General features: G+C 44.1%; 1 protein-coding gene across 1 annotated transcript; it reads right to left on the bottom strand.

The window, feature by feature from the left end:
• Positions 1-256: 256 nt before the first annotated feature.
• LOC116459848 (butyrophilin subfamily 3 member A1-like) lies at positions 257-11998 on the bottom strand. Its single transcript, XM_032140588.2, is given in 11 exon segments — positions 257-382; positions 384-948; positions 2516-2542; positions 2962-2988; positions 4010-4036; positions 4128-4148; positions 4308-4508; positions 6343-6624; positions 8028-8375; positions 8636-8913; positions 11866-11998. Coding segments are annotated over 10 exon segments (1611 nt in total). The 5' UTR covers positions 8715-8913; positions 11866-11998; the 3' UTR covers positions 257-348.
• Between the last annotated feature and the right edge of the window lie 2574 nt (positions 11999-14572).

Raw genomic sequence — 14572 nt, 5'->3', positions numbered from 1 at the left:
CATCCACCAAAGCTCATAACACAACACTCAGAACATTTTAAGTTCTCCATTAATGTTAGTTATTGCTGTTTAGATCCCAGCTCTGTTATTAACTAGTCATGTCTACTTTGTAAAGTCAATTCACTTTTCTGCACCCCAGTTTCCTTATCTGTATAAGGGGACAATAAGGTGGTACCAAACTCAAACAACTGTCATATGAATAATTGAATGAGTATCAGTAAAGTGCTTCAGTGCGTGCCTGTAGCTTTATGGTTGTGATTGGTTGCTGTGGAGGGGGAGGCCCTCAGCTCTGAGATGGGCAGGGAGAAGCAGAGACAAGTTACTTCAGCCTGAGGCTCCCCATTTTTGTTAGCTAAGCTCGGGGTCACTGGTGTCTCTAGGGAATGATCAGCACTCGGTCAGAATTGGAGGAACTCTCTTCTTTTGGCACTGGACAAATGGTCAGGGCAGTGGGCTCCAAGGTCAAAATTCTGAAAACAGGATATAGAGGCTCAGAGAAGGAGACATCCAGGAAAGTATGAATATGCGATCCATCCACAGCATTGTAGAATGAGATATCTCCAGTCTCATAGTCCAGGAAGACCCCCACTTTCCTAGGGGGCTTAGGAAGTTTCAGGTTGGTTCTGGGCTCAGTTAGAGTCCGATACTTATTCCCATCAGTCAGCCCCATAGTCCAGAATCCATTCTCAGGTGTCATTTTGACCCAACCTTTTCTCTGCACATTCTTATTACACACCCCTATATGCCATTCTTTCCTGTCCCCTACCTCCACCTCCCAGTAATGTCTCCCTGACATGAAGCTCTCACAGCCGAGAACACAATAATGCCAATTAAATCTCTCAGGGTTGTCTGGCAGATCCTGGGGCTCCTTGGCACGCTGCACACTCCTCTGGTCCTCAGAAACAAGGAGGATGGGGTTTGCTGTTTTTGGATCCAGAATCACATCCGCTGCAGAGAGTTTGAGGAAGTGCCCATGGGGTCAACCATTTTTCCTGGATTTCAGAGCCTCAGCATGCAAGGCCTGGGCCATGCTGAGGAGGCCTGAGTCCAGAGCCTGGCATCCCTAGCCTGCCCTAAATGTGACTCTCTCATCGATCTCAGGAGAGAAAGCCCCAGGTATCTTGTGTCGAGAGGGGAAGAAGAGGGTGAAATGAGAGTTGCCTCAGCATCTGCCTAACCCAACATCCTGATGCAGCCTCAGGAAGCAGCAAGGATCCTCTTTCTATGTTTTTCTTGTTTCCCTCCCCACATTGACTCTGCCCACTAATGCTTTATACTCAGAGGTTAATTTTCAACCTTCATTCGACCACTCATGAGCTAAATGAGTTCCCCTTTTCTGCAGTCTATTTTTCCATACATCCAATTTATTTAACAAAGTGGAGCCTCATCTGAAGCATTTCCTCACCTGAAAAATGGGTAAAACATATGAATCTCTAGCGCTGTATAAGGCAATCATGTTATTTACTCAGCCCACAGCAGGCCATGAAGGAAGCTCCTGATCTTCCTGATAGCTGCAAGGTCGTCTCTGTGCTGGTCTCTATGTGGTGCCTTATATGCCCTAGATTCACTCTCCACTCTTCAGCTTTCTCCACCCTTTTCTGGGCCCCAGGAATCTGTCCTCTATGCACAGTGCCACTGGGCTCCCTTGTCCTGGGGTTTGCTGTTGGGTTTGGCCAATGGGAGGCCCTGATAGGAGATTGGAAGGAGAAAGAAAGGAGAGACACACCGTTTAATTTCCTGCTTCCTCCCTGTCAGCAGCAGCTGGTGCTGCTCTAACAAGGCCTGACAACTCTACTCAGGAAGCCCCCTCTTTGAGCTACTTCTTACTCTGGGTTCCAGTAACTGCCTCCCCTCTCTAGTCCTCCCAGGATAGGGGTGGAAACAACTCCGCACTGTTGGGAACTATGGGGGCACTGCACTTTTCCTTGTTGCTTACCCTTAACCCTCCTTTCTGCAAACCTTCTTCAACCACTCAGTTTGAACTCATCATCTCCTTAAGGTTTTTGACCAATGGATATTTATTATTCCTTCAGTCTTCACCTCAACCCCCACAAACACAGATTGAAATCATCACCTAAATATGTGGAGGCCAAAGCTCAGAAGCATTAAGTTTTCTGAGGAGGCACTGGCAGTAGGTGGCATGAGAAGTCTGGGAAGGACTAAGTTCTTTGGGCAGGCATCGCCTCCTCTCCTTGGCATTTCCATCCTCACTCTCCCTGCAGTATCACTCAGTGTGTGTCTCCTTCCCCTCAGCTCCACCCTTTATGTGTCTTCCTTCCCAGGAAGGTTTGAGGAAGCGCAAGAGATCTAATTGCCCTGGTTCCCTGGGATCTCAGCGGGAAGGGTCTCGGAGATGGGCCCACTTTTCAGATTGGAATTTAATGTCACCTACCCCAAATTCTCCTAGTCATGGGAGCTTTTCTTCCCCAAATCACGACAGTTGGAGAAGTGAAAAGGAAAAAGGAATATAGTCCCTCAGGTTGTTGGTCCAGGGAACATACAGTGATTTACTCACCAGGCTTGAAGAGGGCCATTTTCCATTCTGAAAGGAAGGAGACACAGATAAGGAAAACGTCAGTATTCTTGTACTTTTCCCCACTGCATTCATCCCTCACTACATGTTTTCTCTCCTTTGCTTCAGAGTCTCTTCCTGGGTCCAGCCTCCCTGCTCTACAGCTCTGATGGATCAGTGGTGGCACCTTCTCAAAAATGGTGGGCTCTGTTCCCTCTGTCATGAAGGGTACAGGCTGCATGGCCAGGCTTTGTAAGGGGGTGTGCAGGGTCAGGAGTCTCTCAGATTCTCCAGAAAAGCAGAAATCAACACCCCACAACACAGAAATTGAGTCTTTGGGTTAAATCTGATTCATGCAAATGAGAACATCAATGGGTCACAGCAGAGAAAAGGTTGAAATGTTCATGGCACGTGTCCCAGCAAACTCAGAGAGCATCAGGCTCACTCACCATTATAGGCTGAATGTCTCTCTCCCCCTACAATGAAAGAAAGGTAGAGATATCACCTGAACTTGCCATGTTTGATTTGGCCCCATTCCCTTAACTTTACATCCATCTAATCTTTTTTTTTTTTTTTTTTTTAACGACCTGTATCTCCCTCCTCTGCAGGTTCAATTCTTTCTACTGTGTTGTTCTTAATATCAAATCCAGGAACATCAGTCGAATGCTAGTGACATGGCAGACACTGCAAGAGTTCCTTCCTGATGGCATTCAGCTGATCTATTTGGAATGTATCTATACACCTGTACCTGGGCATAGGTGTCTCCATATCTATATGCACATATATATATATATATAAAAAATTAAATGTGTGTGTGTGTGTGTGTGTGTGTTTGCAAGATCCTTCTATATCAATCTAATTTCGTACCTTACTCTGAAAAGAATTTGGGAAATTTAATGAGCAATTTCAGGGACTAGTGTTTGAAGCCAGTTAGAATAAATTGGTACCAACTGAGCAACTGTTCAAGCCACTCTTGTTTATTAGATACACTTTTCTCCCTCTCTCTTTTCTGATTTTCTTGTTCTTTATTATCTTTTATTCTTTTTCTTCTGTGGAGCCTATAGATTATGTAAAATGACTAGTGAAGTTCCTACCATAGAGAATGCACTTCATCTACCTCTTCCCCCTTCCTTTACAAGTGTGCCCCTGGATATTCCTCAGTGCTTTGCAGGGCTATAGAGTCTGTGGCCCCTGGTAGAGAGAAATTGAAGGCATCTTTTCTTCGAGACCAGTCGAGAGACAGAAAGAGAGGGAGAAAGAAACACTCCTCCTGGGTGTTACTCCAATCAGCCACACTCTTTCTTTTCTCCTTTCTTTTCTTTTCTTCTTTTTTTTTTTTTTTTTTGCAATAACTAGGAATTGGCACATCTATTTTCTTTCCTTAGTCGAAGGGATCTAAGACCACTTCCCAACCTTGGGGAAAGAGTTAAGAGTGGAAACTATTCAAGCACAGACAGTTATAGATTCAAATTCAGAGAAAATGTCAGAGCCACTTACCAACCATGTACTGGATACTTCTCCATCCTGCAATGGAATTGAACAGGGAAGATGCATCAAATCGCATAAAGCAGGGACGGGAAGACATGCCTGGGTCTCTGGGGGAACGGGAACTTACTGAGTTCCTCCAGGAGCTTCACTGGAAAATAAGCAGAAATAATAATGAACTGTTACAGGTGAGGGAGTTTTCTAAAAATAAACCTTAAAAACAGCTCAGCTCTGGGGTGGGGATGGGCACGAGGTCTTTGGGCTTTGGTCTGTAAGCCAGGGGCTCAGATAAACTCCCAGGGTCAGCTACCTCTTGTGCTTTCTTCTTGCTTCATTGTGCTCCATGCCATTTCTCTCAACTCTTGCTCTTTCTTTTTCTTTATGAACAGAGTCTTTTTTTCCTCCTGCTGTTGCCACAGGAAGTAACAGGCTCCCCCGAGAAGCAGCAGCAAGACAGGCAGGGTCCCTGCCAGGGCGGTGATCCAGCTCTGGGCACTCCTGAAGAAGGGGTCTGTGAAGGCAATGGCTGTGGGTCATGGGGGCTGGTGCACTCAGCCTCCCCAGACTGCAGCGCCCCAAGTGTTAGCTGCTCACCCAGGTCACAGAGCAGGGAATCAATCTCATGAGGTTAAATAATCTTTCTCATGCTAAAATCTCAGAGGACAGTGGGTAAGACTTTGATAAACCCCCACTAGAGGCTGCTACTATTACTTCTCTTGAGATGTCTGCCTCTCATGTGGAAAGTGAGTGACTTGAGGATATCAAACACATTTTTTTAATTCAACTTTTTAATAGGTAACACATGTACATGGTTCTAAAATACATGTATAAAAAGATGCAAGTCTCCCATCCACCCAGTCCTCCCTCCCACCCTGTCCTCCCTCCCACCCTCCCTTTCTTAACTTCAAATTAGTCTGCTTAATATGATGCTTAAGAACAGGAACTTTGGAGCTGGAGGCCCTGGGTATCAATGCTGGCTCCTTTGGGTGACTTGCAGCGTGACTTTAGACTAATTACTTAACCTCTCTGTTCCTACTGCCCTTCTCCTGAAGTTAGAAGGATTAAATTAATACTTATAAAGTGCCTGACACCTAGTGAGTGTTATGACATTACTTGTTAACTTAAAAAAATGTAAATAAAAATATATTCTTGTTTTTCCTCTTATTTGCACTAAAGATAGCATTCTATACACACCACTCTGCATTTTGCTCTTTCTGTGCAAAGTTAATCTTGGAGGTTTTTCCACTTCACTATAGAGAGAATTATCTCTTTTTTTCTTTCACAGTTGAGTGGTATCCGTTGCATGAAAGTTCCCCAGCAGTGAACATCTGCATAGTTCCCAACCTTGTGCAGTCATAATCAGTGCTATAAAAAATAACCTTTTACATGGATCATCTCATACAAATGCAAGCTTATCTACCAAATAAATTCCCAGAAGTAGAATTTTGGATCACTAAAGATGTAGTTTGGATAGATATTGTTATATAGCCCCCAATAGAGGTTGTGCTAATGCACACCAAAAATACAAGTCATCCCAGCAGATGCCTAGGAGTCACAGCCTTCCTACATTCCTGCCATAACCATGTGTTATCAACCAACAGACGTTTGTTTTGATTTTTGCCAATACCGTAAGTGAAAAATGATTCAGTATGTTTCTCTAATGAGTGAGAACGAACACTTTTTGGTGGGTTATTTCCTTTTCTGTAAATTAAATAATTTATGACCTTTGTTAAAATTTTTTTACTCGGTTTTTAAAATCTTCTGTCTCAAGAAGATTAGCTCTTTCTCTATGAGTTTATAAATATATATATATATATATATATATATATATGGACCCCAGAGCTGAGCTGTTTTTAAGGTTTATTTTTAGAAAACTCCCTCACCTGTAACAGTTCATTATTATTTCTGCTTATTTTCCAGTGAAGCTCCTGGAGGAACTCAGTAAGTTCCCGTTCCCCCAGAGACCCAGGCATGTCTTCCCGTCCCTGCTTTATGCGATTTGATGCATCTTCCCTGTTCAATTCCATTGCAGGATGGAGAAGTATATATATATGTTTTCCCCTTTTGTCATTTGACTTTACATACGCAGCTTATCTTAACAATTATCCCCTAATTCCAATTGCTGTTATACTTCTGGCAGACAGGAAGTTTTCAGTAAATGTTTGTGTTATGAACAGCTTTATGGAGGAGAGAAGCTCCCTTGGTGCAAGGAGGAGCCTCCAGGTCCGTGCTTTGGGCCTTATATTCAGTGCAGAGGCCCAGGTTGACTGCAGACACTAACACCTCCCTCTTCATTCAACTGCCACAGCTCAGCTCAGAAAACCTGAGGCCAAGCAGGTACTGACCTGCGATGGAAATGCTGGCTGTCTTTTCCAGGCCGAGGAGGGAACTTCTGATGGTACAGGAAACACCCTCCCCAGAGCTGCCTCTCATGATCACAGATGCTGCTACTGCATACAGGCCCACTCCATCTGCAACCACAGGCGCTTCCACAATCGGGATGTTCTCTCCCCTGTCGTTGCTCCACTCTATTTGGGGTTGGGGGTACCAGCCGGTGGACCTGCACTCCAGATGGATCCCTCCATCCTCATAACCCTTCACGTCAATGTGAAGATCAGAACCCAGTGCTGTGGAAGGATGAATCAGCGTAAATTCTTGAGAGCTCCTGTATCAGAGAGGGTCTCAAAAGGAATCAGGGCACACTCATATTCCATAATTCAAGAACAATTTCATTTTAGAGCTGCTTACAAAAGTGTGGTCCTGGTGAGGAGAAAGCTACATGAATGAGTGCAGTATCCCAGGGTCAGTAACAGTGGGGCTATTCCCACCGACCCCAGTTACCAGAGGGAGGAGGAGAGGGAGCTGTTTTGAAGACATAAAAGAAGAGATTTATGCATTAAGGACTTTCTTGAGAGGAGCAGTGACCTTCAGCAAGGCAATGCAGCCAGCCTGAGGGTAGCTTGCAGGAAGGAAGCCAGGGAATAAGCACCCAAACCTCTCTTTTCTCTCCCTCCCTTCATCGTCTGCTACAGATCTCGACTGACCAAACCCTTAAACAGAAGCCACAGGGAAAAGGATGGCACTAAGAAAGAAAAGAGCAGCCCCCTTATCTGGAAGCGACAACAGGACTCAGTGTCCTCCTGTTGAACAAAAGCAATTTCACAGAACACCAGCATCAGATGATGGCACTTTGTGACTATGATGGATCATGGGAAAAACAAGACCACCCCACATCATGTGTGAGCATAGAGAAAAACATGAACATTGTCCAAACCACAGCAATGACCAAAAATCCCCCATCAGCAATGAGGGATTGCCACCCCTTCATCAATTACAGCTTTAGTCTCACCCTGGTCTCCTTCTTCCTACATAAGATTGATTAAGGTTCTCACTCATATAATTAACCTGCCCACACCTTCCTAGCAGCATCTCATCCAGAGCAGAGGCCGAAGTCTATAAACCCTCCTCCCAAATCCCCTAACACAAGCTCAAATTACATACTAAGTCTGCTCTAACAGCTTCTTACTGAGACTCCACCACAGCTCCCCGTGATATGTGTTCTTCCGCACTGCAACAAGTAAGAAACATAGCTCCCATGACTACTGGTGTATTCTATGGTCATTGGCTCGAGAACATTGGCAGCAGATACAGTCCTGATAGCCCAGTCTTCTAGGGCCCACAATAGCATGTACCTAAAGAAGCCATCTGGTACAGAACTAAACACGAATGACTGTGTACCAGTCACTGAAGAGATGATTTCTTATGCTTCCTAACCCTTGTCCTTCACTTCCCTTATATCTCTGGTGGCCAGAGGAAAGTTCTTTACTTGAGCATGTAGGGTACAGCAGGAATTCTTCCTAAAGGAAAACCTGTGTCTTTCTCAAGGGCCTCAGAGAAGCTAAGTTGGAAGGCAGTGCAGGCAATTGCTAGTGAGCAGCCATGAGTGTCTGCAGTGCTTTTGCAAGAGGGACTCTGCATCTGCTCTAGATCCTACAGAGAAATGTTCTCAGAACAAAACCTGGAGGCTCACCTGCAACCTTCAGCTCCACCAGGGCTTTTTCATAGAAGTCACCATCTTGGAAATAACACAAGTACTTTCCACTGTCAGAGGCTGTGACGTTGTGTATTCGGAGAGCAGCCTTCCCTGCAGTGATGCCATCCCGTAGAATCGAAGTTCTCCCTCGATATGGTGCACTCTGCCTGTCTTCCACTTCCTTTCCATCTGCATACACGTTCACCACCTGCCTTAGGCTGGAACTCACCCACTTCAGCTCCATGGTCTCTGCACTCATGGTCGGGAACAGGTGACAGGGCAGATCAGCGTCTTCACCTACCATGGCCAGGATAGGCCCAGGGGGTCCAACCACAGAAAACTGAGCTGTCGGCACAAGGGGGAGGATCTGTCAGAGGGTGTTGGAGTTGGGGTCATGAGAGGAAGGGTGCTTCTCAGACAGGGAAGGCGAGATACAAAGAAACTAGTGGGGGAAACCGATCTTAACAGAAGCACCATTTGTCTCTCAGTGATGCATGAACCTTCAGGTTGGGATGGACTTCAGGTATGGGAAGGAGTCAAAAGTCCTATGAGGACATAATTAGGTAATTGTCTGCTTTAGAAACAAGCATGGAATCGTTCCTTACCTGAGTGAGGCATGAGCAGCTGAAGCAAAAGGAGGCAGACATGAAAGTTGAGCAGAAGGAAGGCAAGGAAACTTGCCATTTTTATTCATGCTGCATATCAGGAGACACTGGAAGGTGGGGGGCAGACTCTATGACCTGGAAGAAGCTATAGAATTCCAAATGGAAACCTCCACTTCCCCAGAGCTAACTCAAGTATGGTGACCAAAGAAGATCTTACCTCTGCCAAAGATTTCTGTCCTTCAGTGTCTTCACCTTTGAGTCCCAATACTGAAAATCATCTGTAAAAACATGTTTATGTGAAATGCACATCTGTTATTTGATCAGAAAATCCTCACTGTACTGTTTAACAATATTCAGAATCCTATGACTTCCCCAAACTTCCCCTGAAAAGTCCAACCCACCACAATCCCCCTCTGATTCATGCAGGACCCTCTTCACTGGGCTCCCTGGTTCCACCGGGGTCCACCACTGTGGGTGTCCAACACTGTGGATTCCTCAAAGCCCCAACTCTTGGCCATCACCATGGTCAACTCATGGCCCAGTGGACTCCTGGTAGGATTAAGGAAGACTTCTTGGTGGGGAACCTGAAGTCAGTCAGGGGCTGAACCCACCACATTTAAGGCTGGTGATCAGAGAGCTGCAAATAAGACCAGGCCTTACTTACCTTTTCTTTCTTCCCCTCATAAAGTCTTTCAACAAATATTTACTGAGCACCCAAAAGGGGCCAGGCCCACGATATAAGGGTTAGGGACACAAAGAGGGTAAGCAATAAGTAAAGGCTGTAAGATTCACAAGCTATTTGGTCTCAGACATGGGACAAAACCATTGCAACTTTATTTACTTATACAATATCATGAAGTGTGAAATTTAGAATTGCACAATTGGCCCAGCAATTCCACTTCCTGATGTCAAGTCCAGCAAAGCACTTGCATGGGTGCAGAGAGAAGCCTCTGTGAGAATGACACTGCAGCACTATTTTTAAAGTATAAAAAAGGTAACCAACAACCAGCCACCCATCAGGAGACTGCTTAGAGGAATGATGGCTCATCCCTCGGAGGGAATTCAATGCAGCAGGTAAAAAGAGTTGATTTATTGTCATAACCTAGATAATGGAGACACACTAAGTGATCAAAAAACAACTTGCAGAACTATACTAAAGATTCAATTGAAGAACAAAAGCAAAGGTATGCATTTCTGCATAACTATTTATGTAAATGCCTGAAAAACTCTAAAAAGATGCATGCTAATCTGAAGATCAGAGGTTAGTGAATGAAACGACACTTGGCCTTTTGTTCCCTTTACTTTTAAAATATTGGAATGCTTTAAATTTAAAACTTTTCATGTATTACTTAACAATAATTATTATGAGTTACAATAGTGATGGGAACATATTAGCTGCTCAGTAAATACTAACTCCTCAACAGTTTCTTCCAAAACAAAGGAACATGAGGCTTGCAGCCATAATCCCTCTTGCTGTGGGTCTGGGAATGGCCTCTGAGAACAAGATGTGCAGAGGGAGATGGGGAGGGATGTAAAGGAAACAAGGGAACAGAGATCTGTGCAGCCGGCCATGCTCCACCCCTGCCTGGATCTTGCACCCACCCAGAGTAAACAATGCATTTCACCACATCTTTTGCTCCTCGAAACTGCTCTTTATGTGGCTATAGAAGGGGTACCATTTTTATTATCATTTTCCCTGAGTTAACAATTTCTCTGCTGTCCTTAGAGTGAGACATGTTTTTCTTCTTCTTAAAGGATATTTTTTTTTCCTGATTATAGTCAATATTGCAAATGAAAAAAAGCATAAAGGAATACAAGTTTAAGTAGTGGTTCATGCCTATAATCCTTGCAATTTGGGAGGTTGAGGTGGGAGGATCCCTGGAGCCCAGGAATTCAAGACCAGCCTGGTCAACATAATGAAACCCCATCTCTACAAATCAATCAATAAATAAAATAAAATATCTATAGTAGTAGTCATATACTTTGGTAGTGAAAACGTAAATATTTCTGGAAATATTTTCACCATATATATATCCAGGGCCTTAAAAAAAGTTATATGCTTTACTAAGGAATGGCTATTAAAAGAAAAAAAAAAAAAAGTTGTGTGCTTTGACCCAAAAGTTCCACTTGTAGGAATTAGTGTTGCAGAAAAAAGAAAATCAGAAACTAAGACAAAAATTTATGTGTTAGGCTGCTCAATACAGTAAAATCTACAATACCCAAATGCAGAAAAGAGAAATAGTCCAAACTAGGGAAGTGTTAAAAAATAATTGTAAAGGCTGGGTGTGGTGGCTCACGCCTGTAATCCCAGCACTTTGGGAGGCTGAGGCGGGCGGATCACCTGAGGTCAGGAGTTTGAGACCAGCCTAGACAACATGGCGAAACTCCAAATCTACTAAAAATACAAAAACTAGCTGGGTGTGGTGGCGTGCACCTGTAATCTCAGCTACCCAGGAGACTGAGGCAGGAGAATCACTGGAACCCGGGAAGCAGAGGCTGCAGTGAGCTGAGAACCTGCCACTGCACTCCAGCCTGGGCGACAGAGAAAGACTCCATCTCAAAACAAACAAAAAAATTGTATATTCATACAATGAAATAGATTGTATCCATTTGATAGCATTCATTAGGTTTGGAGGAAATGATGAATAAAAAGAAAAACACATACTGTTCCTAAAAGATTTTAAAACAAGGTTTAATGTGTGGATCTAACATTGTTAAAATTATAAATAATTGCCCTTCATTAAAAACACGATTCCTAAAGGCTGCATGGAAATCTCTTTTATGATTGAACCATGCATTCTTTGTCTATCCCCCGCCTGTTGTATATGTATGCTGGTTCAGATTTTTCTATATTTTTAATATTTCTGTAATGAACAAATTTACATATGAATCTATAAGGGACACCTCTTTTTAGAATCTCTTAGAATAGATGCCTTGAGTTGTCCAGAACAGATTTTAAAGATTGTTTGCCCTTTTCTGACTACCATACGTTCTTAAGAACATGCAATTAGACTATTTCTTCACCAAATCCCAAACTCTGCAGGTCTTTATTCTTTGCACTACTTCTCCCCTTTCCATGTGTCCACATGTGTGCGTGTGCACTCCGTCAGGCACACACCCCTTTCTCTGGGCGAGTACTGTCCCTGCATGCCCACTCACCACTCTCAGCGATTCAGCCCCTGTCCTCCCAGGCATTGTGGCCCAGGCTCTAATCCACTTCCCCCACTCACCTCTTAGCATTCCCCCCTGAAAATCACAGCCCACTGAAGAAAGGCGGTTAATAGTTCTCCATTCTTTCTATCATGGTTGAATCTCCATGTGGAAGAAAGGAAAAAGAAAGCAGAGGCTGTGTGGTCATCGTGAGGAATAATAACAATCTCTCTTTGGAAGAATTAGCTTTTTGATTGGCTCAGAGGTGATGTTTCTCATCAGTTGCTGGGTAGAAACCACTGAGGAGGGCTGAAATGAAAACTGAAAGTACATTGAATTGTATACGTTGAAGAAAAATTCCAGCCCTATCTCCCTTAGTGTTTACGTTTCTCTCTTTCATTCTTGCGTGTATGTGTATATAAGCACTTCTATATATTTACTTGTCTTATGTCTTTTATCGTTATAGAAATATCAGCAGAACAAAATGGGAAAAGATTTTAATGTGGTGAAGAGAGAAAGATGTGCACTAATTAAAATGCTACTGTGGCAGTTTGCTAACATTTGCTTGCATGAATATGGGTACATGAAGGAGGAGGAGATTTTACTACAGAGTCAAATAAACGTATAAATGGAAAGAAAACCAGACACAATGAACTTTTTTTTTTTTTGAATGGGAGTGTCACTCTGTCACCCAGGTTGGAGTGCAGTGGCAGGTTCTCGGCTCACTGCAACCTCCGCCTCCTGGGTTCAAGCGATTTTCCTGCCTCAGCTCCCTAATAACTGGGATTACAGGTGCTCGCCACCATGCCCAGTTACTTTTTGTATTTTTAGTAGAAATGGGGTTTTGCCATGTTGGCCAGGCTGGTCTCAAATTCCTGAGCTCAAGTGATCCTCCTGCCTCGGATCCCAAAGTGCTAGGATTACAGGCTTGAGCCACCGCATCCTGCCCACAATACATATTTTTAAGTACCTCCAGCATCCAGGCATAGGATCTGTTATCAAATAGCATAATTTTTCTGGTTTCCAGAGGCAATGCTGCTTGACATGTTTTACCTTTTTCAGCAAATTTTTAGTGCAGGTGTTTCTGAGCATCTCCATTCACTCTCAGCTCCTGGTTTGTGCTACGTTGTATTTTTCTGTGTATTTGTTTCTCGTGCTGCCAGTGGAGTACATATTCTCTGAGGCCAGACTCTGGAGAAACTGTGAATGCTGTCTCTGTAAGAGGTCTATGAAACAAACTGGTTCTTTCTGTGGCCTAGGACCTCAAAACACACTTTTTGGCATTATAAGTTAATGATCAAAGTTCCTAAGGCTAAGATGTGACTGGGGCTAAGGCAATTTGATTATATTGTAAATGTTTGAATTTAGGCTGTGTAGTATCTGGTTGAGATGGCTGGTCGCTTCTGCATCATGCATTCCCCCTTTCTTCTTGGTGATAAGGCCTAATTTCCTTAGGTACTGCAACGTGCTCTTCCATCTCGTAGACAGCAGAGGCCAAGGGACTAAGTTGGAACCAGTGTTTTGTAGGTGAAAGTTGTGGGCCTCTGCTTCTCCAAGAGATCCTTCAAAGGAGGGGCCAAAAGAGCTGGGAGTGTGACGGTACACTCTCTGTACTTCTTCCTCTTGCCTATGATGTAGGCTTTTGGTCTAGAGGTGCAGCAGCCCTCCTGGGACCATGAGGCAACCCTGAGGTTGGAAGCCACATGCAGAGACAGCAGAGAATGAAGTCAGAAGGAATCTGGAGCATGAATGACATCTCTGAGGTGCCAGATCAGCCTTGGACTACTACCATCTGAATACATTTCACACGAAAAGAAAAAAACAAGAAAACCGGCCAGGCGCGGTGGCTCACGCCTGTAATCCCAGCACTTTGGGAGGCCAAGACGGGCAGATCACGAGGTCAGGAGATCGAGACCATCCTGGCTAACACGGTGAAACCCCGTCTCTACTAAAAATACAAAAAAATTAGCCGGGCATGGTGGCGGGTGCCTGTAGTCCCAGCTTCTCAGGCGCCTGACGCAGGAGAATGGCGTGAACCCAGGAGGCGGAGCTTGCAGTGAGCTAAGATCACGCCACTGCACTCCAGCCTGGGCGACAGAGAGAGACTCCGTCTTAAAAAAACAAAACAAAAGAAAACAAAACAAGAAAACCCATGTTTTGTTTAAGCCAGTGGTATTTCTGGTCTCTTATCAGCAGAGGTACACAATTTTTCCCTCTCCCTTTTTCCTCCCCAACAGTTTATCATAAAACTTCTAAAACATAAAGCAAAGGTGAAAGAATTTTCAGGGAATACCAATATACCTACCATGTAAATTGTATTGATAGAGTTAATATTTTACTAAACTTTCTTACTTTATTATAATCCATATCACTGTTCGTTCCCTATCCATCCATCATCTTTATTTATTTGTTCACTTTCTTTTTTTTGAGATGGAGTCTCACTGTGTCTCCCAGGCTAGAGTGCAGTGGCATGCTGTCAGCTCACTGCAACCTCTGCCTCACAGTTTCAATCGATTCTCCTACCTCAGCCTCCCGAGTAGCTGGGATCACAGGCACCTCCCTCCACACCCAGCTAATCTTTGTATTTTTAGTAGACAGGGTTTTGCCATGTTGGCCAGGCTGGTCTCGAACTCCCGACCTCAGGTGATCTGCCAGCGTTTGCCTCCCAAAGTGCTGGGATTTCAGATGTGAGCTACTGCACCTCATTTGCTTATTTTTAAATTCATAGTCTATCAGAAGCTGTGTTGCTTGACATTGTATCAGTAAGAGCGATCACCCACCCTTGCC

The sequence above is a fragment of the Hylobates moloch genome, unplaced genomic scaffold (genome assembly GCF_009828535.3).
Source record: "Hylobates moloch isolate HMO894 unplaced genomic scaffold, HMol_V3 SCAFFOLD_20, whole genome shotgun sequence".
Classification (NCBI taxonomy): Eukaryota; Metazoa; Chordata; class Mammalia; order Primates; family Hylobatidae; genus Hylobates; species Hylobates moloch.
Note: the sequence above shows the minus strand (reverse complement) of the source record. Positions and strands in the feature narration are given on the sequence as shown.